Source organism: Procambarus clarkii, chromosome 58, assembly GCF_040958095.1.
Source record: "Procambarus clarkii isolate CNS0578487 chromosome 58, FALCON_Pclarkii_2.0, whole genome shotgun sequence".
NCBI lineage: Eukaryota > Metazoa > Arthropoda > Malacostraca > Decapoda > Cambaridae > Procambarus > Procambarus clarkii.
Genome location: NC_091207.1, coordinates 11,122,341 through 11,146,936, shown reverse-complemented (window position 1 = coordinate 11,146,936; position 24,596 = coordinate 11,122,341). Strand labels below are relative to the sequence as shown.

Here is a 24,596-nt window from a genome sequence, read left to right as displayed (position 1 = left end):
TTCGGTGTCTGTTCTTCTGGTTCCTTTGGGTCCTTTCAGGTTCCTTGGGGTTCCTTGTTCTGGTTCCTTCTGGTTCCTTCGGGGACTTCCGCTTCTCTCGAGATTGCTGGGTTCGTACTCTGGAGGCCTTGGCGCCTACCCAAGTTCTCGCTCGATTTGTTCACTGACTCTCGGCTGGGGCTTTGTGACCAGTGCTCACAAGGCTGGCCAGGGACGTTGGGGTCCATCCTTCTGTCTGGCTCACAGCACAGTGTGGGAGATCACGACAGTTTGGCTGTCGGTTCGGAGGGTTCAGTTTGCTCGGGGTTCAACCATCAAGGCTCCATTCAGACTGTTCTTCCATGATTCATTGCCTGAACTGCAGGGGTTCTCTTCGGTCCTTGCCTCATTGGGGCTGGTCATTTTGAGTGGCTCGTCTGCTGGCTTCTTGGGGTTTGGCTCTCCGTGCGGTTCATTTATGGGGAGTGTCCAATGTCCTGGCGGATGACCTGTCTCTGTTCATTCCCCTGACCATGGAATAGACGGTTGACATCAACTCCTCCTGTTGGCTCTGCTGGACGTATGGACTCCCGGATATGAACCTCTTCGAGTCGGCATGGTCTCAGCATCTTTCGATCTATGTGGCGCCCTACCCCGACTGTGACGCTGTCACGGTGGAAGCTTTTTGGCAGGACTGGTTGAGGTGGAGTTACCTTTAACTCTTTCCCCGGTCCAGCTGTTGCTTCAGCTTCTGGCTTGGTTGGAGTCCTACCAGGGAAGAGTAGTCCTCGTGACCCCTTGGTGACCTGCAAAGTCTTGGTTCCAGACACTCCTTGCTCGGTGTGTGAACCCTGGATATTTTCCACGGCTCCGCCTCTTCCAGCAGGTCGGACCAGTCCAGTACACGGCTGGTTCGGTCTTCTTCTCCGCTCTTCGTATCTGGTCTTTTTGATGCGGGTTTATTACTATTTGTACTGGGATCAGTTGGCTTCGTTGATGGTGTCCCACCTGAGAGCTTCATATTGGTAACAGTATGAAGTTTCCTGGCATTCTTTCCACCACTTTATGCCTTCATAGGTTGTCTTCTATTTCTGATTGGTTGTCTTGTCCTATCTGTCTTGACTTTTTCAGGACCATCATTTGATGCCTAATACTGTCACCTCGTATTGTGCGGCGCTGGCGGAGCCTCTCCAGCTTGCATTCGGGGTGGATGTCACTTTGTAAGTTTCTTGTGCTTTGTTTCACCTCCGGCCTGCTCATGTGCCTCCTGAGCCGTCCTGGTCCTTGGACAATGTGCTCTCCTATCTTTCCTCTCCTCGGTTTGTGGTAACCCTTTCGGTTCAAGATTATTTTTCCAAGGCTCTGTTTCTGTTGGCATTGGCCTCTGGGGGTCAAGTCGGTGAGTTTCATGCTCTCCTCCGGCGCAGGGGTTTCTGCTCTTTCGGTCCTGGTGGTCTGTTTGTTTGGGTGCAGCCTTCTCCTTCTTTTCTGGTGAAGAACGAGACAGCTGTTTTCCGGAGAGGTCCTTGGGTCATTGATGCTTGATTGGTCAGGCCGGGGGTGCATTATGTGTTGTGTCCGGTTGCGACTCTTCGCCATTACCTGTGCACCATGGCTTGGGTGGCCGGGGATGAGCTTTGGGTTGACCCGGATTCCCTTCCCTGTTCCAGGGTTTGCGTCTCCCAGGTCATCCGCAGGATTATTTGTTCCAGTTAGCCTGCAGTCTATCCTCATGCCCATGACATTCGAAAGTTTGCTGCATTGGCTGCTGTCTTTGGTAATATGTCTTGTGCTGAGATTCAGGCACAGGGTTTTTGGAAGTCAAACAGGGTCCTGGTCACTTGCTACCTAGTCAATGTTCATGGCTGTAGTTGGGCGTGTGTCGCATTGAGTCTGCGGCTGCAGTCAGTTGTCTTGACTTCGAGTTGAGGAGCGAGTGGTGACCGCCTCCCGGCTAATGCCTCTTGTTTTATCTTTGATTAAGTAGCACTGGGGAGCCAAAGGGGCTCCCCAGTCTGCACAGAAAGCAGAAAGTGCACTTTCTGCGCACTTTCTGCACAGAAAGCAGAAAGTCAGCGTTGAATGTAATGAGACGACATTTTCTGGGTTAGACCCAGAGGCTTCCCGGCAGCCCTCCCTTCCTCTGGTCAGCTGTTTTTGCAGTTTTTGACATCCAGCCTCAGAATTGGGGGTGGATAGCTGGCACGGTGGATCTGGAGCTGGCCCTTTTCCCTCCTGGGAAGGGGGGAGCTACACAGACAATGGCGCGTACTCGTTTGCTCATTTTTAGTTTGCGGGACTTCTGTCCAACAGTTCGACTTTCAGTAGCAATTTCTTAACCAGAATAGGGGTTTGTTTTGGGGTGCTTACCTTTCTGGGTGCCTGATCCAGTCAATGGCAGACATAGAATGCTTCCAACCACACAGGGGCTTCTATAGGCCATTGCCCCTTGTGCCTCTTTGAGAGGGACAGGTTCTAGCTCGTGGTCCCTGGTAAGCCTAAGAACTCCATTCGCTTGACTGATGCCACGGTCTAATATATCCATATCAGTCTGGATAGCTCCGGGGAGCCTCCAGGTCTCACCCAGAAAATGGCGTTTCATTACATTCAACGCTGGTTTTTTTGCATCATAGAGAGCAAAACTATCAAATTTATTTTCCTTGCATAATGCATGTGTATTTTATTTGTATCATTCAATATCTTTATTGTAATTTAAATTTGATATTTTAAAGGTGGAAGAAGAGGCAGCGTATAATCTGTTGAAGCATCTGATGTACGTAATGGGATGCAGACGTCAGTATCGACCAGATCTTATTGGTCTTCAGGTTAGTTGCTTGCCACGTGACACTTGTTAAGACAGTCATTACTATATGAGCTCTTCCACTGTATGCCGCACCTGACCTCGTCTTGTAGTTATATAATGTAAGTTGCTGTTGAAAAAAAGCACCATATAAAGTCTAGCCATTACTGTATTTGGACGATATTTTGTCCTAGACAAGTTTTCTCAAAATTTGGCCGTAAACAAAGCTTTCTTCACAGCTGTCTTAAGAAACCATCGTTATATATTGGCCCATTACTGGTACTAGGCTAGGGATTGCTGCTCCTGCTGTACACAGTGAGAGTAATTACCTACTGGGTAAGTATAATTACCTAAGTGTAGTTACCAGATGAGAGCTCCGCTCGTGGTGTCCCATCTTCCCAGTACTCTTCGTCATATAACGGTTTGAAACTACTAACGGATTTGGCCACCACCAAATGTTCTGCTATATGTGCACTCTTGAATGAAAGAACACTTTTGCTACCTACATGTTCAATGCTCTTACTGTTAATTTCAAATTTTTGTGTATTATTCTGTGGGGGAGCCCCTTCAGCTCACTGGAGCTATAGGGCTAATATGCTATATATTAGACTAGGGCATTAATCAATGGAGTTCTGCCTACTGGGGACCACGAGCCAGAACCTGGCCCCCGCAGAGAGGTGCAGGGAGCAATGGCTCTGCATCCAAGTGCTTGGGGGTTTTCCTAATATGCCATCGACTGGGGTTAAGCATCCAGAAAGGTAGGCATAACAAAACAAACCCCACATGGTAAGAAAATTGCAACCGAAAACTGAACAGAGAGATAGAACTCTCCCAAATCCCAAGGAAACAAGCAAACAAGCAAACATCACACCTCACTGCCATGCCGCACCGCTTGTCTGCGGAGCCTTTCCCTCCTGAGAGGGGGAGGGGGTGGAGAGCCCCAAACCCCCATGCCCCCCAGCTACTCAGTAACTCCAGTTCATTGGCTAATGCAATCTAGGGTGGTCGTCAACTCTGGCCTCGATTTCTTGGCAGTGTTTTGCCTTAGTGGTGTTCTTAGCTACTTAATGGTGTGGTGGCCAGGTGTAATAAGTGTTCTGGGGCTGCATGCACCTAGGGCGGCCCTCCCTAAGCCCCCTGTGAGTACTACCCCTGGGTGATAGGGTTCTCTTCCCTTATGCCTTTGGGACACCATTTCCATAGGGGTTTCTGTGGGGAGCCCCTACGGCTTCCTGGAGCTATCAGGCTAATACAGTATGTGATATATTAGACCAGGGGCTTTATTCAATGGAGTTCAGCCTACCAGGAACCATGTCTACTTCTACAAATATAATCCTCTGGAAATAAGTTTGTGATGAGCCAGAATTTGCTACAACCCCTGTGGAATTTAGATTTTTCTCCTACACCTCTGAATTTCAGATGGATTATCCGGTAGGTGGAGGTTCCTCTGTATTTCAGAAGACCTATTACTAAATCATATAAATATTTAAAAAATTTAGTTGATAATTTATTCTGATGAGTCTGTTATGTTTATTCTTCAGGTACAGATGTATCAACTATCACGACTGCTTCATGACCAGCTTCGCAAGTTATATGACCACTTTGAGACCCATGAAGTCACACCACAGCTCTTTGCTGCTCCCTGGTTCCTGACACTTTTTGCTTCACAGTTTCCTCTGACCTTTGTTTGCAGGGTATTTGGTGAGTTCCTCTTGAATGTGATTACTGTGCTTTATTTCAGATGAATTTTTATATGTGTGTTTTTTTGACCAAAATTCTGCCCTTTGGCTTATTTAGAACTATTGCTTTGGTCATGAAGGATATTGGAAACACATTGTATGGAAGGCTAGCCTGTGAGCCGACATTTCTTTTGTTATACCCATTCAACCATTTATATACTTGAATCATGTCACCCTTACCTGCTTGATGGGGTTCTGGGAGTTCTTCTACTCCCCAAGCCCACCCCGAGGCCAGGCTTGACTTGTGAGGGCCTAGTTCAACAGGCTGTTGCTTGGAGCAGCCCACAGGCCAACATATCCACCACAGCCTGGTTAGTCCAGCACTCCTTGAAGAAAACTATTTAGTTTTCTCTTGAAGATGTCCACAGTTGTCCGGCAATGTTTCTTATACTCGCTGGAAGGATGTTGAACAACTGTGGATATATGCAAACAAAATCATCATATATACACGTGGAAAACACTGCTGGGCCAGGTCCCAAATCTAAATAGTAAAATAACAACATACTTGAGTGATCGATATGAATGAAAATGCAGAATAGAACCAGTGAAGAGCAAGGGTCCTATAGACACAATCAGGGAACACTGTATAAACATCTGAGGTCCACGATTGTTCAACATCCTCCCAGCGGGCATAAGAAATATTGCAGGAACAACCATGGACATCTTCAAGAGAAAACTAGATCATTTTCTTCAAGGAGTGCCGGACCAACCGGGCTGTGGTGGATATGTAGGCCTGTGTGCCGCTCCAAGAAACAGCCTGGTAGACCAAACTCTCACAAGTCAAGCCTGGCCTCGGGTCGGGCTTGGGGAGTAGAAGAACTCCCAGAACCCCATCAACCAGGTATGTGTGGGCCTGCGGGCCGCTCCAAGCAACAGCCTGGTGGACCAAACTCTCACAAGTCAAGCCTGGCCTCGGGTCGGGCTTGGGGAGTAGAAGAACTCCCAGAACCCCATCAACCAGGTATATGTGGGCCTGCGGGCCGCTCCAAGCAACAGCCTGGTGGACCAAACTCTCACAAGTCAAGCCTGGCCTCAGGCCGGGCTTGGGGAGTAGAAGAACTCCCAGAACCCCATCAACCAGGTATATGTGGGCCTGCGGGCCGCTCCAAGCAACAGCCTGGTGGACCAAACTCTCACAAGTCAAGCCTGGCCTCGGGCCGGGCTTGGGGAGTAGAAGAACTCCCAGAACCCCATCAACCAGGTATATGTGGGCCTGCGGGCCGCTCCAAGCAACAGCCTGGTGGACCAAACTCTCACAAGTCAAGCCTGTCCTCAGGCCGGGCTTGGGGAGTAGAAGAACTCCCAGAACCCCATCAACCAGGTATATGTGGGCCTGCGGGCCGCTCCAAGCAACAGCCTGGTAGACCAAACTCTCACAAGTCAAGCCTGGCCTCGGGCCGGGCTTGGGCAGTAGAACAACTCTCAGAACCCCATCAACCAGGTATATGTGGGCCTGCGGGCCGCTCCAAGCAACAGCCTGGTGGACCAAACTCTCACAAGTCAAGCCTGGCCTCAGGCCGGGCTTGGGGAGTAGAACAACTCTCAGAACCCCATCAACCAGGTATCAAACAGATACTCTTTGCCTTTCTAATGAATATAAATTAAGCTTTTCTGTGGGAAGCCCCATCGGCTCCCTAGAGCTATAGGACTAATATTAGCTATATTAGTCTGGGACTTCAGTCATATGAAGTTCTTATACCTACCGGGAACCACAAGCCAGAACCTGGTTCCCTCAGAGAGGCGAAGGGTGCAAAGGCCTATGAAAACTCCACTCTTTGAGAGTACAGTATATTCATGTCTGCTATTTACCAGGGTTAGGCACTTAGAAAGGTAGATATCCTAAAACAGACCCCAACTGATAGAAAATTGCAACCCAAGAACTCCCCCAAGAAAAACAAGGTAACAAGCAAATTGACACACCGCCCCCATCCCCTTCCCTGGGAGGGGGGAAGGGGGAGCCCCACCCACCTGTGCTGGTGACTTGCTCACCAGTTTGTCGACTGAAGCCATCTGGGACTGATGTCTACTCCGGCCTTGATTTTCTGTCAGGATTTTACCCCCGTGATTTGGCGCTGGGGCATTGGCCAGGAGTACCGGTACTTCGGGCTGCATGCGCATAGGGTTATCTTCCCTAGGCACCCTGAAAGTACTTCCCTTGGGTCTCAGGGTTGTCTTCCTTAGGGCTTTCGGGCTCACTTCCGTTAGGGTTGCTGTTGCTTGGCATCAGCCTCACCCTTGGGGTCAGCGGGGATCTTGGTGCTTTTGATTGGCCCTGGGTAGGGAGTGTTTGTTGCTGGTTGGGGCGCAGGGTGCTGCACAGCTCGCATACTAGTGGTGGCTGTGTCTCTCTCTCTTTGGCCTCCTGTTGTTGTGGTGCACTTTCTGAGTTTGTTTTCATTCTTTTCAGCTCTTTCCTGCCTGGTAGAAGGCTGCCTGGCTTCCCATTAGGTATGCCTAGGTTCCGTTTGGTAGTCCTCCACTTGACCCCTGAGGTTGCTCCCTTCACCGGTAAATAGACAGGGTTCAACCAGCTTTACAGCACCAGTGCCTGGGCTTCCCATAGGGACATTATTCCCTGTGAGCCCTGGAAACTCCTGTCAGGGCTCGGGTGACTATGGATATAGTCACCCGAGTTCCAAGTCCCATCTCGCCTTGTGTGAGTTTGAGGGTTGTTCGTTGCCCTTGTCTCAGGGTGACGTCCTGTTGCTTGTTGGGTCAACGACACCTTTGACCCGGAGTTGTGCGAGACATGTTCACCACTCGTTCTCCGGTTTACCCATTCTTATTTGGACGTTCTTAGGGGTCAAGCGGTTGTCGCATTGAATGCTAGGTTTAGGTTCTTGCAACGTGCTAGGTTGGTTGCCCTCTCAAATGCCCCGGGGATGCTCTGTTTTGGTTTTAAGGACCCAGACTTGGGGGTGTTGGTAGCTTCGACCTTGGTTCAGTCCGCTCCCCTGAGTCCTTCGCCGGTTGGTGTGGTACGCCGTGCTCCTCTCCCTCCCACTGTTGGATCCCAAACTTCTGAGGGTTTCGGAGTCTGGGCAGGGTTTAGTTGGGGGATGAGACTCTGGTGATTCAGGGGGGCTGCCACCTTCGATGCGGGGAAGGAAGCCTTTGAGCCTGATCCTCCTGCCGAGGCTTCTAGGTCTTCCCAGCAGAACCCTTTTTTTGCTGCCTTTCCCTTGGACTCTGCCTTTTCTTCAAAGGTAGAGGATGGCTCTGCCTTGGAGCCTGGAATTGAGGCTTCTGGAGCTGGGGGGGGGAGTCGGCTTGGGGTACTTGGGCCCCGTTCGAACCTTCCTGGGCCTTGGTGCCCATGGGGCGAGGTTTGCTGTTGCAGAGGTTCAGGGCTTTCGTACCCCCCTTCCTTATATGAGTTTGATATGAGTTCAGCACCCCATTTGGTTAGTTTCTCGGTTCCTTTGGGTTCTGAGGCTTCTTCCTTCCAGATGTTTTCCACCTCTCTGATTTCCCCTGCGGGTGTTCGGGAAATAGTGCCTACCTCCAACAAAACCTGGACTTTGCCTCTGTGATGGATCTGGTCTCGTTCGAGTTTGGTTCGCTTTCCCATATTGGGGGCGTTATGGGGTTCCGGCATCTTCCTGGCTGGCAGACTGCCCTTTCTTTTCTCTTAGGGCGTGGCACAGTTTTTGTCATATCGGCACGCTAGATTGGCGGAAGGTTACTACTGTGTTACAGGTTTACTGGGGGGGGGGGGTTGCTTTTGAGCACCTCAATGAGTGCCTTAATGCCCCTGTGCTTCCTCGTGAGGTTGGCTTGCTCCAGTTGTATGCTCAGGTCCTCTCCCTTTCAGCTGCCTTGGTTGCAGAGGATCTTTGTGCTTGAGGGCATCTGGCATCGGTCTTGTGCTTCTTTTCCTCTTCTCGAGCTGTCCTCAGACTGGCTTGTGGAAGATGTGGAGGCGTTGAGTACCGGGCTGTTGTCTGGGGCGTTGGCTTCGGCGGTTAGGGCATCGGCGGTGTTGCTGAAACTGTATGCGCCTATCGATCAGGTGGTGCCTCTCTTTTTTTGCCTCTAGCCTCGCATGTTGACAGGCCATCCTCACTCTCTTTTGATTCAGCTTGGGATCCTGTCTCTTAAGTTTTCATTTCCTTTCTGTCCATTGTTGTTCTCAGACGCAGTTGTTTCTCAGTTTTTGCAGATGGCTTCTGATAGTTGCCATCCTCTTTCTGAATTGTTGGTGGGCGTTCTTGCGCTTCCCGGAAAGGTCGTGCCAGGGTTCAGGTTTTGGCAGGTCGAGCTTGGTGCCAGCTTCTGTGCCGGTGCCTCTTCCAGAGCTAACCATAGCTCCTGACAGGCTGTGAAAGGGCCTCAGACATCTTGTGTATTGGGCTAAGACTTTATGATACCAGAATATAAGTTAATGGAGCTACTGGGGGCCCACTGGAAAAAGCCTTTTCATTACAGTCAATGCTTAATTTTCATGTATACAGTGTATGATACTCATACCCTGTTCTCATGCAAGTATTTTTTCCACACTTTCTTACAACTAACTTTCATGTATCTTTTGTGTGAGTGTATTTTAGTGTAATTACCTAAGTGTAATTACCTAAGTGTAGTTACAGGATGAGAGCTACGCTCGTGGTGTCCCGTCTTCCCAGCACTCTTTGTCATATAACGCTTTGAAACTACTGACGGTCTTGGCCTCCACCACCTTCTCACTTAACTTGTTCCAACCGTCTACCACTCTATTTGCGAAGGTGAATTTTCTTATATTTCTTCGGCATCTGTGTTTAGCTAGTTTAAATCTATGACCTCTTGTTCTTGAAGTTCCAGGTCTCAGGAAGTCTTCCCTGTCGATTTTGTCAATTCCTGTTACTATTTTGTATGTAGTGATCATATCACCTCTTTTTCTTCTGTCTTCTAGTTTTGGCATATTTAATGCTTCTAACCTCTCCTCGTAGCTCTTGCCCTTCAGTTCTGGGAGCCACTTAGTAGCATGTCTTTGCACCTTTTCCAGTTTGTTGATGTGCTTCTTAAGATATGGGCACCACACAACAGCTGCATATTCTAGCTTTGGCCTAACAAAAGTCATGAACAATTTCTTTAGTATATCGCCATCCATGTATTTAAATGCAATTCTGAAGTTAGAAAGCATAGCATAGGCTCCTTGCACAATATTCTTTATGTGGTCCTCAGGTGATAGTTTTCTATCTAGAACCACTCCTAGATCTCTTTCTTTATCAGAATTCTTTAAAGATTTCTCACATAATATATAGGTTGTGTGGGGTCTATGTTCTCCTATTCCACATTCCATAACATGACATTTATTAACATTAAATTCCATTTGCCAAGTGGTGCTCCATATACTTATTTTGTCCAGGTCTTTTTGAAGGGCATGACAGTCATCTAAATTTCTTATCCTTCCTATTATCTTAGCATCATCAGCAAACATGTTCATATAATTCTGTATACCAACTGGTAGATCATTTATGTACACAATAAACATCACTGGTGCAAGAACTGAACCCTGTGGTACTCCACTTGTGACATTTCTCCATTCTGATACATTGCCTCTGATTACTGCCCTCATTTTTCTATCAGTCAGAAAATTTTTCATCCATGATAGAAGCTTACCTGTCACCCCTCCAATATTTTCCAGTTTCCAGAACAACCTCTTATGTGGAACTCTGTCGAAAGCCTTTTTTAGGTCCAGATAGATGCAGTCAACCCAACCATCTCTTTCCTGTAATATCTCTGTGGCTCGATCATAGAAACTGAGTAAATTCGATACACAGGATCTTCCAGATCGAAAACCATACTGTCTGTCTGATATTATATCATTTCTCTCTAGGTGTTCTACCCATTTAGTTTTGATTAGTTTTTCCAATACTTTCACTATTACACTTGTCAATGATACAGGTCTATAATTGAGGGGGTCTTCCCTGCTGCCACTTTTGTAGATTGGAACTATGTTAGCCTGTTTCCACCCGTCTGCTACGATTCCTGTACACAGGGATGCCTGAAAGATCAGGTGAAGTGGAATGCTGAGCTCAGATGCACATTCTCTCAGAACCCATGGTGAAACGCCATCTGGGCCAGCTGCTTTGTTCTTACCGAGCTCCTTGAGCATTTTTTCCACTTCGTCTCTAGACACCTCTATGTGTTCTATGTTGTTCTCTGGAATTCTTATTGTATCTGGTTCCCTAAAGATTTCATTTTGTACAAACACACTTTGGAACTTTTCGTTTAGTGTTTCACACATTTCCTTTTCATCTTCCGTGAATCTATTTCCCATTTTCAACCTCTGAATATTATCCTTTACCTGCAATTTGTTGTTTATGAATTTATAGAATAGACCTGGTTCTGTTTTACATTTGTCCGCAATCCCTTTTTCAAAATTTCTTTCTGCCTCTCTCCTCACTGCCGTGTAGTTGTTTCTCGCATCTTTGTATCGCTGGTATGTTTGGGGGTTCGGCCTCTTCCTGTATTGATTCCATTTTTGTGTCTTTCGGTCTCTAGCCCTCTCGCAATTTCTATTGAACCAATCCTGTTTCCTAGTTCTGCATCTCTGTTTTGGTATAAATTTTTTTGTGCCTTTATCATATATTTCACAAAACTTGCCATACATCTCATTCACTTCCTTGCCTAGCATCAAGTCTGTCCAATTATACTCACTAAAAAAATTTCTAAGGTCACCATAATGTCCTCTCCTGAAGTCTGGTTTTTCAACTGCTTCAACCTCCTTATTTTCTTCCAGCTTATAACGCATTGCATACTTTATTCCCAAAAAGACATGGTCACTTTTACCCAAGGGAGGAAGGTACTGAATGTCAAATATCTCTTCCTCCTTCCTGGTAAATATCAAATCTAGCATGGAGGGAACGTCCCCTTCCCTCATCCTCGTAGCTTGTTTAACATGTTGATACAAGAATGTTTCCAGGATGAGGTCTACAAATTTACAGGTCCAAAAATCTTCTGTTTTAGCTTCATATGCTTCCCAGTCTATGGATTTCAAGTTGAAGTCACCGACTATCAACAGTCGTGATCTATCGTTATCCGCTCTCGCTATAATCTCTCTCATTATTGTTATAAGACCTTCACGTTTACTATCTAGCTCCTCCTTTGACCATGTGCTGCTTGGCGGTGGACTATATGCATTTATCATCATTAGTTTATCATCCTCATAGCAGATCTCTAGTGCTATTATGTCAACTTCTTGTGGATTGGCAGTCATTATTTCCTTCACCTTTAGGTGTTCTTTTACCAGCACAGCAACGCCACCGCCTTTCCTAATTTTTCTGTCCCGTCTCCAAATTGAGTAGCCCCTTGGGAATATGACCTCATTTAAAATTACATCCTCAAGTTTTGTCTCCGTGAGTGCAACAATGTCTGGTGTCTGCAGCTGTATTACATCACTTAACTCCAGTATCTTCGATCTCACTCCATCTATGTTGGTGTATGCAATCTTCAGGAACTTGTTCCCCCTCTCCTTATTCTTCACTCCCCCTCTCTCTATTGATTTTGTTGGTTTGCCTTTATGTACCACTTTACTGGTTTGCCTACCCCTATCACTTTGTAGAAAAAAGAATTTATTTCTTCTTCATTCCTGCTCTCATTTAAATGTTTTGCCTCGGCGAGGTTCAGTTTCAGCTTCTCTCTATCTTCTTTTGAAAGATCTCGTCTTAATGACCACCCTTTCCCATCCTCATCCCTTTGCAATTTTCTAGCATTCCTTAGTACTTCTTCCATCTGTTTGGCACCGTTTAGGGTGATCCTCAAAGGTCGATCTTTCCCTTTTACGTACCTGCCTATTCTCCTGTAGTCGCACACATTCTCTCTGTTTGTAAGACCTTCCACGAGGCCAACAATTTTATCTACTACTTTAGCTTCTTCTACAGCTCTTTCTGACCTAGATGTTATCGCCTTTTCTTTGCAGCCAAAAATGATCAGGGACTTACTCCGATCAACTGTGTTTTGCACCAACTTCGGGTTAGATGCCAATTCTTTCCTCACTTCTAGCCTAATGTTTGTTTTATCTTGGTTGCTGCAGTGTTTGACTTCCTTTACTGCTTCTTCTATTTTTTCCTTCTCCTTGGCCACTTGTGCATAAGTGAGTTGCATATCTTTCTTGCACTGTTCTATTCCCTGTGTAACTTCCTCCATCTGTGCTGACAAAAGCTGTTTCTCCTGTTGAATTTCCTTGCCTAACCTATTGTAGTCATTTATGTTTAAATTTACTTTAACTTCTTCCAAAGCTATTTTTAAGAGTTTATTTTCTTCTTCCATGGCTTTGCAATTTGTTTCCAATTGATTCTTATCCTTGCGCAAGTCTTTCACTAAACCCTCAAGACATAAAACTTTGCTATTCAAATGGTCATTACTTTCTTTCAATTTACTAATTATTTCTACATGAGAGTTCACTATAGTATCTAAATTTACCAACTTGTTATGTAGACTACTAATATCAATGCTTTCTTCATTGAATCCCTCAAAATCAAGCTCTGTTTTGTTTTTCCCCTTGCCAGTGGCCATCTTGAATGTTCTTCTCTGCACTGTAAACACTAGGGCAACTTTTTCTCATCCGATTTTTCACTTCCCTTAGCACTTTCCTGTTATCTCACCTATTTTTCAAGAGCACTATACCTTTATGTTCTCTGGGACACCACTCACTACCATCAACCTGTACTACAATACTTAGGATTGTTGAAATATGCTGGAGCTCCTCTGCTGCAAGTGTTGACCCTAGGGGTGACACCTTTTTGTCACCCCAATTTGTTTTTTGTGTGTGTGTGTGTGTGTGTGTGTGTGTGTGTGTGTGTGTGTGTGTGTGTGTGTGTGTGTGTGTGTGTGTGTGTGTAATTACCTAAGTGTAATTACCTAAGTGTAGTTACAGGATGAGAGCTACGCTCGTGGTGTCCCGTCTTCCCAGCACTCTTTGTCATATAACGCTTTGAAACTACTGACGGTCTTGGCCTCCACCACCTTCTCACTTAACTTATTCCAACCGTCTACCACTCTATTTGCGAAGGTGAATTTTCTTATATTTCTTCGGCATCTGTGTTTAGCTAGTTTAAATCTATGGCCTCTTGTTCTTGAAGTTCCAGGTCTCAGGAAGTCTTCCCTGTCGATTTTATCAATTCCTGTTACTATTTTGTACGTAGTGATCATATCACCTCTTTTTCTTCTGTCTTCTAGTTTTGGCATATTTAATGCTTCTAACCTCTCCTCGTAGCTCTTGCCCTTCAGTTCTGGGAGCCACTTAGTAGCATGTCTTTGCACCTTTTCCAGTTTGTTGATGTGCTTCTTAAGATATGGGCACCACACAACAGCTGCATATTCTAGCTTTGGCCTAACAAAAGTCATGAACAACTTCTTTAGTATATCGCCATCCATGTATTTAAATGCAATTCTGAAGTTAGAAAGCATTGCATAGGCTCCTTGCACAATATTCTTAATGTGGTCCTCAGGTGATAGTTTTCTATCTAGAACCACTCCTAGATCTCTTTCTTTATCAGAATTCTTTAAAGATTTCTCACATAATATATAGGTTGTGTGGGGTCTATGTTCTCCTATTCCACATTCCATAACATGACATTTATTAACATTAAATTCCATTTGCCAAGTGGTGCTCCATATACTTATTTTGTCCAGGTCTTCTTGAAGGGCATGACAATCATCTAAATTTCTTATCCTTCCTATTATCTTAGCATCATCAGCAAACATGTTCATATAATTCTGTATACCAACTGGTAGATCATTTATGTACACAATAAACATCACTGGTGCAAGAACTGAACCCTGTGGTACTCCACTTGTGACATTTCTCCATTCCGATACATTGCCTCTGATTACTGCCCTCATTTTTCTATCAGTCAGAAAATTTTTCATCCATGATAGAAGCTTACCTGTCACCCCTCCAATATTTTCCAGTTTCCAGAACAACCTCTTATGTGGAACTCTGTCGAAAGCCTTTTTTAGGTCCAGATAGATGCAGTCAACCCAGCCATCTCTTTCCTGTAATATCTCTGTGGCCCGATCATAGAAACTGAGTAAATTCGATACACAGGATCTTCCTGATCGAAAACCATACTGTCTGTCTGATATTATATCATTTCTCTCCAGGTGTTCTACCCATTTAGTTTTGATTAGCTTTTCCAATACTTTCACTATTACACTTGTCAATGATACAGGTCTATAATTGAGGGGGTCTTCCCTGCTGCCACTTTTGTAGATTGGAACTATGTTAGCCTGTTTCCACACGTCTGCTACGATTCCTGTACACAGGGATGCCTGAAAGATCAGGTGAAGTGGAATGCTGAGCTCAGATGCACATTCTCTCAGAACCCATGGTGAAACGCCATCTGGTCCAGCTGCTTTGTTCCTCCCGAGCTCCTTTAGCATATTTTCCACTTCATCTCTAGACACCTCTATCCGCTCTATGTTGTTCTCTGGAATTCTTATTGTGTCTGGTTCTCTGAAGATTTCATTTTGTACAAACACACTTTGGAACTTTTCATTTAATGTTTCACACATTTCCTTTTCATTTTCCGTGAATCTGTTTCCCATTTCCAACCTCTGGATATTATCCTTTACCTGCAATTTGTTGTTTATGAATTTGTAGAATAGGCCCGGTTCTGTTTTACATTTATCTGCTATCCCTTTTTCAAAATTTCTTTCTGCCTCTCTCCTTACTGCTGTATAATTGTTTCTCGCATCTTTGTATCGCTGGTATGTTTGGGGGTTTGGCCTCTTCCTATACTGATTCCATTTTTGTGTCTTTTGGTCTCTTGCCCTCTCACAATTTCTGTCGAACCAATCCTGTTTTCTGGTCCTGCATCTCTGTTTTGGTATAAATTTTTTTGTGCCTTTATCATATATTTCACAAAACTTGCCATACATCTCATTCACTTCCTTGCCTAGCATCAAGTCTGTCCAATTATACTCACTAAAAAAATTTTCTAAGGTCACCATAATGTCCTCTCCTGAAGTCTGGTTTTTCAACTGCTTCAACCTCCTTATTTTCTTCCAGCTTATAACGCATTGCATACTTTATTTCCAAAAAGACATGGTCACTTTTACCCAAGGGAGGAAGGTACTGAATGTCAAATATCTCTTCCTCCTTCCTGGTAAATATCAAATCTAGCATGGAGGGAACGTCCCCTTCCCTCATCCTCGTAGCTTGTTTAACATGTTGATACAAGAATGTTTCCAGGATGAGGTCTACAAATTTACAGGTCCAAAAATCTTCTGTTTTAGCTTCATATGCTTCCCAGTCTATGGATTTCAAGTTGAAGTCACCGACTATCAACAGTCGTGATCTATCGTTATCCGCTCTCGCTATAATCTCTCTCATTATTGTTATAAGACCTTCACGTTTACTATCTAGCTCCTCCTTTGACCATGTGCTGCTTGGCGGTGGACTATATGCATTTATCATCATTAGTTTATCATCCTCATAGCAGATCTCTAGTGCTATTATGTCAACTTCTTGTGGATTGGCAGTCATTATTTCCTTCACCTTTAGGTGTTCTTTTACCAGCACAGCAACGCCACCGCCTTTCCTAATTTTTCTGTCCCGTCTCCAAATTGAGTAGCCCCTTGGGAATATGACCTCATTTAAAATTACATCTTCAAGTTTTGTCTCCGTGAGTGCAACAATGTCTGGTGTCTGCAGCTGTATTACATCACTTAACTCCAGTATCTTCGATCTCACTCCATCTATGTTGGTGTATGCAATCTTCAGGAACTTGTTCCCCCTCTCCTTATTCTTCACTCCCCCTCTCTCTATTGATTTTGTTGGTTTGCCTTTATGTACCACTTTACTGGTTTGCCTACCCCTATCACTTTGTAGAAAAAAGAATTTATTTCTTCTTCATTCCTGCTCTCATTTAAATGTTTTGCCTCGGCGAGGTTCAGTTTCAGCTTCTCTCTATCTTCTTTTGAAAGATCTCGTCTTAACGACCACCCTTTCCCATCCTCATCCCTTTGCAATTTTCTAGCATTCCTTAGTACTTCTTCCATCTGTTTGGCACCGTTTAGGGTGATCCTCAAAGGTCGATCTTTCCCTTTTACGTACCTGCCTATTCTCCTGTAGTCGCACACATTCTCTCTGTTTGTAAGACCTTCCACGAGGCCAACAATTTTATCTACTACTTTAGCTTCTTCTACAGCTCTTTCTGACCTAGATGTTATCGCCTTTTCTTTGCAGCCAAAAATGATCAGGGACTTACTCCGATCAACTGTGTTTTGCACCAACTTCGGGTTAGATGCCAATTCTTTCCTCACTTCTAGCCTAATGTTTGTTTTATCTTGGTTGCTGCAGTGTTTGACTTCCTTTACTGCTTCTTCTATTTTTTCCTTCTCCTTGGCCACTTGTGCATAAGTGAGTTGCATATCTTTCTTGCACTGTTCTATTCCCTGTGTAACTTCCTCCATCTGTGCTGACAAAAGCTGTTTCTCCTGTTGAATTTCCTTGCCTAACCTATTGTAGTCATTTATGTTTAAATTTACTTTAACTTCTTCCAAAGCTATTTTTAAGAGTTTATTTTCTTCTTCCATGGCTTTGCAATTTGTTTCCAATTGATTCTTATCCTTGCGCAAGTCTTTCACTAAACCCTCAAGACATAAAACTTTGCTATTCAAATGGTCATTACTTTCTTTCAATTTACTAATTATTTCTACATGAGAGTTCACTATAGTATCTAAATTTACCAACTTGTTATGTAGACTACTAATATCAATGCTTTCTTCATTGAATCCCTCAAAATCAAGCTCTGTTTTGTTTTTCCCCTTGCCAGTGGCCATCTTGAATGTTCTTCTCTGCACTGTAAACACTAGGGCAACTTTTTCTCATCCGATTTTTCACTTCCCTTAGCACTTTCCTGTTATCTCACCTATTTTTCAAGAGCACTATACCTTTATGTTCTCTGGGACACCACTCACTACCATCAACCTGTACTACAATACTTAGGATTGTTGAAATATGCTGGAGCTCCTCTGCTGCAAGTGTTGACCCTAGGGGTGACACCTTTTTGTCACCCCAATTTGTTTTTTGTGTGTGTGTGTGTGTGTGTGTGTGTGTGTGTGTGTGTGTGTGTGTGTGTGTGTGTGTGTGTGTGTGTGTGTGTGTGCATGTGCGCACAAATTGCAAAATATAAATTTTAATTGACAGTTGTTTATACTTGAATCATTAAATTATTGGTACATATATTTCATTTATATCTTTTTACCTTTCATGCATAACTGACAGTGTTACGGTAAGTTGAGACTGTGGTTTTTTATAGTTATCACAAGTAAGAATATTAGGTATCACAAGTAAGAATATTAGGTATCACAAGTAAGAATATTAGGTATCACTAGTAAGAATATTAGGTATCACAAGTAAGAATATTAGGTATCACAAGTAAGAATATTAGGTATCACAAGTAAGAATATTAGGTATCACAAGTAAGAATATTAGGTATCACAAGTAAGAATATTAGGTATCACTAGTAAGAATATTAGGTATCACAAGTAAGAATATTAGGTATCACAAGTAAGAATATTAGGTATCACAAGTAAGAATATTAGGTATCACTAGTAAGAATATTAGGTATCACAAGTAAGAATATTAGGTATCACAAGTAAGAATATTAGGTATCACAAGTAAGAATATTAGGTATCACTAGTAAGAATATTAGGTATCACTAGTAAGAATATTAGGTATCACAAGTAAGAATATTAGGTATCACAAGTAAGAATATTAGGTATCACAAGTAAGAATATTAGGTATCACTAGTAAGAATATTAGGTATCACAAGTAAGAATATTAGGTATCACAAGTAAGAATATTAGGTATCACAAGTAAGAATATTAGGTATCACAAGTAAGAATATTAGGTATCACTAGTAAGAATATTAGGTATCACAAGTAAGAATATTAGGTATCACAAGTAAGAATATTAGGTATCACAAGTAAGAATATTAGGTATCACAAGTAAGAATATTAGGTATCACTAGTAAGAATATTAGGTATCACAAGTAAGAATATTAGGTATCACAAGTAAGAATATTAGGTATCACAAGTAAGAATATTAGGTATCACAAGTAAGAATATTAGGTATCACTAGTAAGAATATTAGGTATCACTAGTAAGAATATTAGGTATCACTAGTAAGAATATTAGGTATCACTAGTAAGAATATTAGGTATCACTAGTAAGAATATTAGGTATCACTAGTAAGAATATTAGGTATCACAAGTAAGAATATTAGGTATCACTAGTAAGAATATTAGGTATCACTAGTAAGAATATTAGGTATCACTAGTAAGAATATTAGGTATCACTAGTAAGAATATTAGGTATCACTAGTAAGAATATTAAGTATAATTAGTAAGAATATTAGGTATCACTAGTAAGAATATTAGGTATCACAAGTAAGAATATTAGGTATCACTAGTAAGAATATTAGGTATCACTAGTAAGAATATTAGGTATCACTAGTAAGAATATTAGGTATCACTAGTAAGAATATTAGGTATCACTAGTAAGAATATTAGGTATCACTAGTAAGAATATTAGGTATCACTAGTAAGAATATTAAGTATAATTAGTAAGAATATTAGGTATCACTAGTAAGAATATTAGGTATCACTAGTAAGAATATTAAGTATAATTAGTAAGAATATTAGGTATCACTAGTAAGAATATTAGGTATCACAAGTAAGAATATTAGGTATCACTAGTAAGAATATTAGGTATCACAAGTAAGAATATTAGGTATCACAAGTAAGAATATTAGGTATCACAAGTAAGAATATTAGGTATCACTAGTAAGAATATTAGGTATCACTAGTAAGAATATTAGGTATCACTAGTAAGAATATTAGGTATCACAAGTAAGAATATTAGGTATCACTAGTAAGAATATTAGGTATCACAAGTAAGAATATTAGGTATCACAAGTAAGAATATTAGGTATCACAAGTAAGAATATTAGGTATCACAAGTAAGAATATTAGGTATCACAAGTAAGAATATTAGGTATCACAAGTAAGAATATTAGGTATCACAAGTAAGAATATTAGGTATCACAAGTAAGAATATTAGGTATCACTAGTAAGAATATTAGGTATCACTAGTAAGAATATTAGGTATCACTAGTAAGAATATTAGGTATCACTAGTAAGAATATTAAGTATAATTAGTAAGAATATTAGGTATCACTAGTAAGAATATTAAGTATAATTAGTAAGAATATTAGGTATCACTAGTAAGAATATTATTTATCAATGGTAAGTGTGTTAAGTAACACCAGTAAGAATATTAGGTATCTCTAGTAATATTAGTGGGTATCACAAGTAAAAATCCCTTAAAATCCTCAGTTGATGTTTTCTGGTATGCTCCCCCCCCACCCCCCCACCCTACCAGTTGGCATCACATCAGTCAGAAGTTTTGTTTAGACTACTGAGGACCAGAGCCAGAACCTGGTCTCCCACACTCAGGCTCAGGGAGCAACTAACAATTCACTACCCCTCCGGAAAAGAATCCAGAAAGTCAGTGAATCTTTGCAGATAATTGTTGGGTTTACAAGATCTTGAAGTCTTGAAATGGCATTCAACTCCCCCAAAGAACTCAAACAAAACAAAATAATCCACTCAAAACTAGCTCAAATACATTAGTAGTAGTGATGTATTAGCTGGGAGCCATCTTGGCTTCACAGAGCCACAAGAGTGCTTCCCCAGAAGCACCCTTGTCAACCTGGCTGGCTGACGATGGGTTGTCAGACAGCCTGGATGAGTCTGGAACTTCATAACATAGTCTAAACGGCAGTACGGACCCAAACTCAACGAAGGAAGAGTCCATCACGATAGTGTGGCCCGAATTCCTCCTACCTCCTCGGGTAGGACCTACAACATAAGGACCTATAACTATAGGTCCTTATGAGCAACAAGAGAGAAAATGCCAGAAGAGGGAAACGTCCAGAAAGAAGTATGCGCAGAGTCTAACAGCAAATGGAAATGAACCCTGAGATAGGGATTGCAGAAATATCAAATTCATACCTATCGAGAGAATAAGAAAACACCTCTCATTACCATTCAACCCCTCTCAGAAGGAATAAAATACCAAGTGAAATCAGAGGGCATCCAAGGCCCCAACTCAGGCTCCTCCCCAGCCCTGGAAGCCTGCCAAGAAGGCTCTGGAGCCCCTGTGAAAGAAAGGCATCCTTCCAAGGAGAAGGCATGGAGGAAGCATGCAGTTGTGAAGAAGAAAACTTTGCAACCTTGATGGGATTAGAAAGCTCAGCTGCTTATGCACTAAAGAAGGAAGGGACATCCCTTGAAACCCTACCCTGACTCCAAAAACCTCAGAGGCTTCAGACCTGGAAGCATGGGGCAAGGAAGAGAAGCAGGGCATTCCACACCTGCTGGGGATGGTAGAGAAGGTCCAGTTGGAGCCAAGATGGAGCTCACCATTACCTCTAATTCTCGGTCCCTAAACACTGTACAGGGCAATTCCAGGGCATCCATCTGAGGACAAAGCCACAAACACTGAACTGAACCAAGCCCATAAAGCAACAAGTGCCTGAATGCCTCCACCTCAGTAGCAGGATTAGATGGGGTCAGAACCAGTGGGGAACAAACCCCACAGAATTCAGGGCCGTACGTATTGCCGACCCAACTGGTAACATGGTGGAGGCAGAAAGAATGATCATCGCATATGGCAAAAGGCAATGAACACCCTTAAAACTCACTATTGGTGATAGTGGGCTCGGTGGCTGGGCCTCAAAAGGGCAAACTCCTGAACACATCAGAGAAGTTACTGTCAGTGTAAGGGCAATGCTAAACAAACACCCAAGGAAGTAACCACTAAATGCATGCAGTTCAGAGTGCAAAAAACCAAGTCCACACAACACCAGATAGAAAACACACTTATGAAACTAATATACTATTGGAACAATACACAAGCAAATAGCCTACACAGAACAAGTCCTAGGATGTCCGTTACTTAGCTTACAAGCACTGGGACCCATTGCAACGGATAGTGACCATGGAGTACTGATGTGAAGCATTAGGCAACACATCAGCAACAGAACTGATTGGTGAGCTGGTGGAAGGTTGAGTTCTGGGCCACCTGGTGACACCGATTGGTATTAAAAGATTTTAGCTAATTTCAAGTGGATTAGTTTATTTCATTTGAATTGTTTGGGGAGTTGTTTGGCAGTTTCGAGTCTTCGAGCCTTGTGAACTCAGCAGTTGTCTGTAAAGCTTCGCTGACTTTCTGGATGCTTTTGTGGTGAAATGGCAGAATGTAATTTGCTCCCTGGACATCTGTGAGGGGGCCCAGGTTCTGCCTCTAGGCTCCGGTAGGCCAATCAGAACTCCTGCGACTGATGTGACGTATAGAGTAATCTCAGCGAGATAGCTACAAGGAACCACCAAAGGGTTCCCCCCTAGAAAAGTTTATTAATATGAGCAAATAAAAACAAAAGCATTAAGCAGAACTGAAGTGTAGGGCAATAGTCAGCTTAGTCTGTTCACAACTGAAAGATCCCAGGTTTGATTCCTGTGACAGGACATATATTGTTGGTGGGGTGGCATGGCTTCCTCCATGTGCTACCTCTGATCATCTAGTAGTAAATAAATACCTGGAAGTTTTGCAACTGTTGTGGGTTGTATCCTGTGAAAGATCTTCAGTAGCTCTCCTATGGACCCCTCAATAAGCCTAAGAGGCATCCTTTCCCCCCAGCCAAAGGAAACCATTTGGGGGAGGGAAAGACAATGTTTTTGCGCCAGATAATGCATTCATTTGGTCTAGTCCACATGGGGGTATAGATTTTGTTTTGTATCCAATTTCTCAAATGTCTTAGGTGCTATAAGTTATTATTTAATGATTTCAGTGACACAATTTATATATTTTATGTGTAGAATTTTTACTGCAGCATATTTGTTGTATTGGTAATGTTGCGAGTATGTTATTTGACTTTGAGTCACTGTACATTGCAGATATGCTGTTGATGGAAGGTATGGAGGCAGTGTTTCGTGTAGCTCTTGTGCTCCTCAGGGTACATGAAGAAGCCCTACTGGCTTGTGAGTCATTTGAACAACTCATGGACTTCATGAAAACATCCATGTCCAATCTTAATGTCCAACAGACAGGAAACATAATTGCTCAGGTAATATAAATTTAATGTCATCACTTTTACTGTTCCTCTGTGATAAATACTATATAAGTACATGTGTACTCTGCAGCCAGAGATATTTTGTCCTATTTTACTATTATTACTCATGAATAATTGTACCTGGGTAAAGACTTGAAGAGAACAATTAATTAGAAAGCTTATTGTAAATTAGAATTATGCTGGCAGATCAGCAATCAAGTTGGCTTTGGCCTCTGGGAGTTGGGTTGGGGAACTTCATGCATCTGGGTCCAGTCGGCGGCCAACAGGGTCTTGGCTGCCGGCCAAGACCCTATTCGACCCGAGTACAAACTCGGATACTCCTTTTTGTTTTCTCTGCCTGGTGGAGGGTCTGTCTCTTGGTTGGTCAGACTCTATTGTTATTGGTAGTCCTCCTCTAGGCCCCCGCAAGTGACACCCCCGCATCCCGGGGGTGCAGCTTTTAGCAGTTTGCTTTTTGCTTGGTAGTTTTGGGGTGCCGGTTAGCTGTACCACGCCTGGGCTTCCCTTAGCATGTTACCAAGGTTAAGGGTCCCTGGGAAACCCAGCGAGGGCTCCTTGGTCCAATTGTAATGAACCTAAACTTGTCTCACTCTCTCTACTCTTCCCTTCAATACCCCAGCTCAACACTGCTACAGCTCAGTAGGACCCCTCACTGAGCTACCGCAGGTACAAGCTGAAATATTAAATGAGGAGGAAACAACACGAATAGGGGTCATTAATTTAAAAATCCAAATAATTAACAACTCATTAGACACTGCCACCACCTTCCCGATCTAACATACCTGAATGTATCTATCACCAATCCCCCAGGAAGGCAAGGAATCAGTAATCATGAAACTCCCAGGCAATAGGTAGGACCAAGGGGGTAGAACCGAGTTCCTACCCCCACAGCACTCCCTGAACACCCTCCGGAAATTTTGTTTCACCAGCTTACCGGTGGAAAGGATTGTTCCTCCCACAATCTAATACAGCCCCAGGGCTCCACCCATTATTTTTGGCTACGGCCAACCATTTAAAGCTAGGCCTGAGGTCTGGCTCTCTAGGGCCAATAAGGACTTGGCACTTATCTACCACCAATCACCTTCCATGATCTGCAGTGGAAGGATACATGAAATTCTCGAAGATTGAGTTAGCTCTCCCCAGCTATTCGAAGGGGACAAGGCGCCTTTATAGTGGACCACCCGAGCCTGGGACACGTCAGCGATGTTTACAAAAACTGATAAATTATGTTCGAACCTGTCTCCTCTAAGATAAAAGGTAGGGACATTTGACTCGCCTGGTACTCTTTGGGGAGTAGAAGAGCTCCCAGAACCCCATCAACCAGGTATCAACCAGGTACTAGGAACTTCAGTAATAAATCTTGGGAATTAGTTTGTTTAATTTACATTGCTTATTTAGGTCCAAGGGCAACTTTAATATCCATTAAATGGAGGAGAACAGGAGGATTTCCAAATACCACACATATATATATACTGAATATAGAAACTGCTCCACATTAATAACAAAAGGGACAGAGATAACTAAACAGCAAAAACCATTTAAAAGTTTTTTTTAACCCACATATTGAAATCAAATGAACATATACCCTACTCTATTATCCCTAAGAGGCCAATGGATATCTACCGAGGACATGAATACTCAGGTGCACAATACCTTAAAACCGCAACCTGGCCAGATGTTGATGGCTGTCTTCAGCCCCTTTGATGTGGGACCGAGTTCCTACCCCCACAGCACTCCCTGAACACCCTCCTGAAATTTTGTTTCACCAGCTTACTGGTGGAAAGGATTGTTCCTCCCACAATCTAATACAGCCCCAGGGCTCCACTCATTATTTTTGGCTATGGCCAACCATTTAAAGCTAGGCCTGAGGTCTGGCTCTCTAGGGCCAATAAGGACTTGGCACTTATCTACCGCCAATCACCTTCCATGATCTGCGGTGGAAGGATACATGAAA

The 24,596-nt window shown here is 43.3% G+C and overlaps 1 protein-coding gene across 1 annotated transcript in view; it reads left to right on the top strand.

Annotated features, from left to right (window-relative positions):
* plx (PTB_TBC1D1_like and TBC domain-containing protein plx) overlaps positions 1 to 24,596 on the top strand; it is a 172,384-nt gene that overhangs the window by 125,050 nt on the left and 22,738 nt on the right. The window contains exons 21-23 of the mRNA XM_069306560.1: positions 2,712 to 2,804; positions 4,321 to 4,480; positions 22,467 to 22,636. Of these exons, the coding sequence (XP_069162661.1) occupies positions 2,712 to 2,804; positions 4,321 to 4,480; positions 22,467 to 22,636 (423 nt within the window). The remainder of the gene's footprint in view (positions 1 to 2,711; positions 2,805 to 4,320; positions 4,481 to 22,466; positions 22,637 to 24,596) is intronic.